Source organism: Ceratotherium simum, chromosome X (assembly GCF_057802395.1).
Source record: "Ceratotherium simum simum isolate JZ-2026a chromosome X, ASM5780239v1, whole genome shotgun sequence".
Classification (NCBI taxonomy): Eukaryota; Metazoa; Chordata; class Mammalia; order Perissodactyla; family Rhinocerotidae; genus Ceratotherium; species Ceratotherium simum.
The window spans coordinates 65,495,739-65,503,432 of NC_141940.1; the positions used below are offsets into that span (position 1 = coordinate 65,495,739).

The window sequence follows — 7,694 nt, forward strand, 5'->3', positions numbered from 1 at the left end:
TGCTCAACCTCGGCCTACAGTATCCTGGTCCGCACCTACCACCATGATATTGGCCCTGGAGCTAGAGGAAGAATATCGGCTCCATCAGCAGCCTAAGCCTAGAGCTCGGCTCAATACCGATAAGTGGCTGATCGAATTTCCAACGGCATGGGCTGAAACTGGGGGACTAGGGACGGCTACGAGAATTCCCCCAGTCGTGATAGATCTTAAGGCCGGAGCCCTCCCGATAAGGGTGCGTCAATACCCAATAAGCAAAGAGGCCAGAGAAGGAATCCGCCCCCATATCCAGAGGCTGCCCCAGCAAGGATCCCTGCTTCCTTGCCAGTCTCCTTGGAACACCCCCCTCCTGCCTGTAAAAAAGCCTGAAACTAATGATTATAGGCCGGTCCAGGATTTGAGAGAGATAAATAAAAGAGTGCAGGATTTACACCCTACCGTGCCAAACCCATATAACCTACTCAGCTCCCTCCCCCCATCACGAAAATGGTACACTGTCTTGGACCTGAAAGATGCATTCTTCTGTCTACGGCTTCACCCAAAAAGCCAATTACTTTTTGCTTTCGAGTGGCGCGACCCTGATATGGGGATCGTTGGACAACTGACTTGGACGAGACTACCTCAAGGTTTTAAAAACTCCCCTACCCTGTTTGATGAAGCCCTCCACAGGGACTTGACTGATTATAGGGTTAAAAACCCTCAAGTGACTCTTTTACAGTATGTAGATGATCTACTGTTGGCGGCGGAAACCCCGGGAGACTGTGAAGAAGGGACCAAGCGCCTCCTGGCCGAGTTGGGTGAGTTGGGATACCGGGCGTCGAAAAAAAAGGCACAGTTGTGCCAGGAAAAAGTAGTCTACTTAGGCTACACACTAAAGGATGGCCAAAGGTGGTTAACCGACGCACGGAAAAAGACTGTGACCCAGATTCCGGCCCCAACCTCCGCTCGCCAGGTAAGGGAATTCCTGGGGACAGCCGGCTTCTGCCGATTGTGGATCCCTGGGTTTGCTACCCTGGCTGCTCCACTGTACCCATTGACTAAGGAAAGTGGGAACTTTGTCTAGACTCTAGAGCACCAGAAGGCTTTTGAGACTCTAAAACAGGCATTATTAGAGGCACCCGCGTTGGCCCTACCAGATTTGACCAAGCCCTTCACCTTGTATGTAGATGAAAGAAAGGAAATCGCCCGGGGAGTCCTAACTCAAGCCCTTGGGCCCTGGAAGCGCCCAGTCGCATATCTATCAAAAAAACTGGATCCGGTAGCCAGTGGATGGCCCTCCTGCTTAAGGGCGATCGCCGCCACTGCCCAGCTGGTAAAAGATGCAGATAAGTTAACTCTGGGCCAACAGATAACCATAGTAGCCCCCCATGCCTTAAAAAGCATTATCAGACAGCCTCCAGATCGATGGATGACTAACGCCCGGATGACTCACTACCAAAGTCTGCTCCTAACTGAGAAAATTACCTTTGCCCCACCGGCCATCTTAAACCCGGCCACACTACTGCCCGAAGCGGATGATGAAATACCTGTTCACCAATGCGGCGACATCTTGGCATCAGAAACGGGGATCCAACCCGATCTGCCGGATAAGCCATGGGCTGGGGCCCCTAATTGGTACACCGACGGCAGCAGCTTTATGGCAGAAGGTAAGAGGATGGCTGGGGCTGCTGTGGTAGACGGGAAAAAGACTCTGTGGGCAAGCAGCTTGCCGGAAGGGACTTCTGCACAAAAGGCTGAGCTTATCGCCCTGACACAGGCGTTAAGGTTAGCTGAAAATAAGACTGTGAATATATACACGGACAGCCGGTATGCCTTTGCTACTGCCCATGTTCATGGGGCTATTTATAAACAAAGAGGGCTGCTTACCTCGGCCGGAAAAGATATCAAAAATAAAAAAGAGATTCTGGGCCTCCTAGAGGCTATACATTTGCCTAAAAAGGTGGCAATCATCCATTGCCCAGGTCATCAGAAAGGCACCAACCCCATAGCTCAAGGGAACCGCTTAGCAGATTTGGAAGCCAAGCGGGCGGCACTAGGACCTATGGTCCTGACTCTCCAGGGAGCTAAGGTCAACAAAACTGTCTCCGGTGGGGAACTAACTAAAAAAGAGAAAGACCTTTCCGTTGCAGAGGGGCGAGAATATCTATCACATCTACATCGGCTAACCCACTTGAGCCCTCAGAAACTAATTAAAATTATTGAGGCCTCCCCGTACCAGGTACCAGATTTGAGAAAGGCGGCTGAAGAAATTTATAAGGATTGTAGAGCTTGCGCTCTCACAAATGCTGCAGTTACCAAATACCGCACTGGACATAGACTCCGGGGAGATAGGCCCGGAACCTTTTGGGAGATAGACTTTACTGAAATCAAACCGGCCCGGTATGGAAATAAATATCTTCTAGTATTTGTAGATACCCTCTCGGGATGGGTAGAGGCTTTCCCCACCCGAAAAGAGACTGCCTCTGTAATAGCCAAGAAGATATTGGAAGAAATCCTCCCGAGATTCGGGATCCCAAAGGTAACTGGATCTGACAATGGTCCTGCATTCGTTGCCCAGGTAAGTCAGGGACTGGCCAGTCAACTGGGGATCAATTGGAAATTACATTGTGCTTATAGACCCCAGAGCTCAGGCCAGGTAGAAAGGATGAATAGAACAATTAAAGAGACCCTAACTAAATTGTCCATAGAGACCGGCGATAGTGACTGGACAGCCCTCCTGCCCTTTGCCCTGTTCCGCGCCCGGAACACCCCACAAGGACCCTTAAAACTTACACCCTTTGAAATCCTCTATAGAACCCCTCCCCCTTTGGCACAAATAGAGATACATGACCCTGACATTATACCTTCTATACCTTTGTCAGCCTGCTTGAAAGCACTTGAGGCCGTCAGGCGCGACATCTGGAACCAGCTAAAAGAGGCCTACCAGCCTGGTGATCTGCTCATCCCGCACCAATTCCAGGTTGGGGACTCTGTCCTTGTGAGACGACATCGGACGGGGTCATTAGAGCCACGTTGGAAGGGGCCCTACGTGGTGCTCCTCACTACGCCCACAGCAGTCAAGGTAGACGGTATAACCTCTTGGGTTCACGCCACACACGTAAAGAAGGCACCCCAGAATGCAGCAGATCTCTGGAAGGTGGAAAAGACTGATAACCCTCTTAAGTTGCGTTTGCATCGTGGGAACGGCGAGCAGCTTGTCCAATCCTGACCCCCACGCTCCTCAACTGCTCACGTGGCAAGTCGTCTCCCAGGTAGGAGATATAACCTGGTCAATCCAAAAAACTGCTTCCCCTTGGACATGGTGGCCAGACTTACACCCTGACCTTTGTAAACTGGCTATAGGAACCCCCGACTGGGATTTCATGGGTCGACGAGGGGGGGGCAAAACAAGCCGGAAGATGCCACTCCCCCCATCGCAAGGGTAAACTAAAGGCATACTCCTTTTACGTGTGCCCCGGTCACCACAGACCTCGTTCAATTGACTCCTGGTGCGTGGGCAAGGAAGACTTCTACTGTAAAAACTGGAGATGTGAAACCAGTGGGACTACTTATTGGGAACCCTCCTCTTCTTGGGATTTAATCAGGGTTAGAGCAAATTATAGCCACCAGATGAGTCGGGGCTCAGAATGCAATACCTGGTGCCACCCCTTAACCATTCAGTTCACAGAAAAAAGAAAAACAATTAAAACCTGGACCGAGAATGGTCATTCATGGGGAATAAGATTATACAAAGACCGATATGATAAAGGCCTGACCTTCTCTATTAGATTAAAAATAGAACCTCCCGCCAGCAGACCGATAGGGTTAAATAGCCCCAAACCCCCCCAGGCAAAGTCCATAACCCTAAATGGGACCATAGATACGGTCACCAAATCTGCCCTGCGACCACCATCTACGCCACCTCCCGCAGTACCTACTGGGCAAAGATGGCACAGACTGTTTAACTTAGTACGGGGAGCTTACTACGCCTTAAATGATTCCAACCCTGAAATGACTGAATCATGCTGGCTATGCCTAGTGGTCAGCCCCCCTTATTATGAAGGAATTGCCACCATGGGGGTCTATAATAACACCTCAGACCACACGACTTGCCTTTGGGGAAAAGAAGGGCGGCTAACCCTAACGGATGTGTCGGGGACCGGTTCAGGACTATGCTTAGGAAAAATTCCCCCGGGCTACCAGGCTCTATGTAATAAGATTGAAGTCAGCCTTCCGACTACTCCTGGTCATTTTTTGGTACCAGGACCCAATAGGTGGTGGGCCTGCACCACGGGCCTAACCCCCTGCATCTCAACTAGCGTATTCAATTCGTCACAAGATTTTTGCGTGCTTGTGTAGTTGGTACCTAGAATTTATTATCATACTGCCAATAGTTTCGAGGATAAATTTGACCAGAGATCCAGATTATGGAGAAGGGAACCAGTATCCCTCACCCTGGCTGTACTCCTGGGACTGGGAGTTGCCGCGGGCGTAGGGACTGGCACTACGGCCTTAGTCACAGGAGAAAGGGGATTAACTGCCTTGAGCAATGCTATAGATGAAGACCTCAGGACTTTAGAACAGTCCATCTCTAAATTAGAAGAGTCCCTCACCTCCCTGTCTGAAGTAGTGCTCCAGAATAAAAGAAGATTAGATCTGCTGTTTTTAAGAGAGGGAGGACTTTGTGCGGCCCTTAAAGAAGACTGCTGTTTCTATGCAGATCACACAGGGGTAGTCCGAGATTCAATGCAAAAATTAAAGAAAAGATTAGACATGAGGCAGCGAAGCAGGGAGGCGCAACAAAGCTGGTTTGAATCCTGGTTCACTAAGTTCCCCTGGATGACGACCTTACTATCCTCCCTAGCAGGACCCTTGCTGATTTTTTTTCTACTTTTGGTCTTCGGACCGTGTGTTTTCAATAGAATTACTGCTTTCATAAGAAAAAGAGTCAATGCAGTGCATGCTATGATGCTCCAACGCCATTACCAAGCTCTCCCACACAATGAGCCACTGATAGTAGACACCGAAAACTAAGTTCTAAGATTAGAACTAGGGACAAAAGAAGAAGTGGGGAATGAAGGAAGTAAATTATATTAAAAATTTAAAAGTTAATACCTTAGAGACAGGCACCTCCACACCCTAAGGATTCCTGGTATAAGGGGGAACGTTTATCGATCCTGACTGACTCTATTCATAGAAGACTCGCCCTAAACTGTTCGGGGAAAATTGAGAACAAGAGAGTGCTCCAGAGGGATAAGTTTGGGAGGGTCGGGGTGGAGGGGGTCCAGAGGGGGACGCGTGTGTGTAACCTGATAATTGCTTTGCGCCATAGCAATTCGTGCCATAAAATGTAACTGTTTAAATGTTTTAAATTAGCCAATCATGTAAGACCACGCCAACCTTTTCCCGCTTTATGCTTCCGAATCCTATAAAAGAGCTTGCCCCTTAAGGTCCCGGGTCGACTCCTCTGTCTCCTGCGAGAAATACGTGTCGACCCGGAGCTCCGCTTAATAAAACCTCTTGCGTTTGCATCAAGCTCGGTCTTCTGTGTCTGTGGTTCCACGCCTTCCCGAGGCTAGAGTTGGGGTTCCCTTTTTGGGATCCTACAACTTTATTACTCTCTGAGGTTTCCACATCTTCTTTTCCTTCCAAAGGAGCTGGCTATGCAAAGGCATCTGAGAATTGCTATTAACCTCCACTGATGAACAATCTTGGAAGCAGGCCAAATCCTCTTCAAAGATAATGGTCATATTATAGCATCACCAGTTTAAATATAACACTTTTGAATTATTAAAAAGGGCATATTAATTCATGGTTAACTGAAAATTTAATTTAACTTTCCTAAATTAGTTAGAAAAAATGAAGAACCCTTACTATTCTTAATTTGGTGATGACAAGGGCAGAAAATATACGTGGGAGAGCCTCTGCAATGTGTCACATGACCCCCTGCATTCTACCCTAAATGCCCAGTTGTGTTTTTGCCCTTGCTCTTCTCCATGAATCCACAATAGCATCCACATTGCTTAGTCCTTTCTCAGACCCACGTACATTCTATACACATTTTCATCTCTAAACCTTTGCTCCTGATCTATCACCTTTTACTCTCCCCTTTCTCCTGCAAGCCAAATTTTGCACATTTCCAAAGCACAACTCAAATTCCACTGCCTCCATGCTTTCTCCAACTCCATAGGCCAGCATCCAGCTTGTTCCCCTCTGGTTCTCCAATTCTTAACAGCTGAGCTGGGAATAAAAGAAGTGAGCAATTTGAAATAAAATTAAAAATGTACCATTCAATAAACAGAAATCTTTCAGTAAATTTGTCCAGATCAAGAAGATCATTTCCTGTATTTTTTAATCTGACTTATGAGCACCTGCCTCACTTACCTTTGGATCTTTGTTGATCAGTGTTTCAGGTTGGGGTTAAAGGCAGGAGTGCTTAATTGGGAACCTTTTGATGGCTTGGTTGGTAAGAGTGGCAACACTCTAACTTCGAAGGTCATGGGAAGGGTTTTGTTTGTTATTGTTGTTGTTCATCATCTAAGACCTTAGCCCCTCTTCCATAAATACTATATAATTACTTATCAAATGATAATCCTTGAGAAAATTGGAAGCAACCCAGTGAGGTTGTGGAGCCCAAGGTGAAAATTGTTGAGTTAAAGTAGAGTGATAATGAGAAGTCTTGATTTCCACTCCTGTAGCCATTAAACATTTTGCATAAACAAACTCTGCTCCACATCTCATGACAAACCTCTAGCCTCAAGGTAACCATTAAAGAGATGCTCTACTGGTCAACAAGTTGAGATGACCAAGGACAAGCAAAGCTTAATGCAGACCTACTCTACTAGCAGAAGCACAGTTCAGCATGGTATGGGTCATTGATTGTCGATGATAAGCAAATGTGCTTACTACTAATTCATTCGATTATTCATTCATCTAATAATACAATTTACAAATACTTCTTGAGCATCTACTATGTGCTAGATGACAGGGATTCAACAGTGAGCACAAATAGAACTAATGATATATAGAGAGACAGATAAGAATCAAATGTAACTGCATAAACAAATATAAAATAGTAACTGCAACTAGTGTCCTGAAACTAAAAGAGGGGAGCAAAGTGCTGGTAAAGGCCTATATTTGTGAATTTAAACAAGACTTCCCTGAGGGGCCAAGCTAAAACTGAGATCTGAGGGATGAGTAAAAGATAAGTGAACAAAGGTGGAAAGAATATTCTGGGCAGAAAGAAGTGGCAAAGCCCTGTGTGGGGAGGGATCAGGTTGAGTGTTGCCAGGGAAGAGAGGGGAAGGGAGGGGCTGGGAGATGTGTGTAGCCTTGCATTGTCCTGTGGGCCATGTTGTAGAGTTTGACATCCTCCTAAGAGCAATGAGAACCCATGAAAAGGCTTGGGGGTTACAGTAAGGTGGAGATATCACACCTGCACAGAGGAAAAAACCCTTTCACTTCAGGGTGGAGAACAGATGGGTGGGGAGTCAGCATGAAGGTGAATGAGCAGCTCAAAGGTTACAACAGTGCCCAGGCCAAGAACACAGACAACTTGGACCATGATGGCAATGGCTGAGGTGGAGAGAAACAGACAATGCTAAAAGACCCTGTAATGTAAAATTCATGTGACAAAACATTGGGGGCTAGGAAAAAGGAGGTATCCCAGATGACTGCTAAGTTCTTGCTCCAAGGTAACAACATAACCAAACTTTGAT

At 47.0% G+C, this 7,694-nt stretch overlaps 1 protein-coding gene across 1 annotated transcript; it reads left to right on the forward strand.

Moving 5' to 3' along the window:
- The first annotated feature begins 400 nt into the window (after nt 1-400).
- On the forward strand, nt 401-5,227 carry LOC147911873 (uncharacterized). Its single transcript, XM_087427490.1, has 2 exons — nt 401-2,554; nt 2,859-5,227. The coding sequence occupies exons 1-2, from the start codon at nt 1,406-1,408 to the stop codon at nt 2,865-2,867; spliced, it is 1,158 nt and encodes a 385-aa protein (XP_087283616.1). The 5' UTR covers nt 401-1,405; the 3' UTR covers nt 2,868-5,227.
- Nucleotides 5,228-7,694: the final 2,467 nt, after the last annotated feature.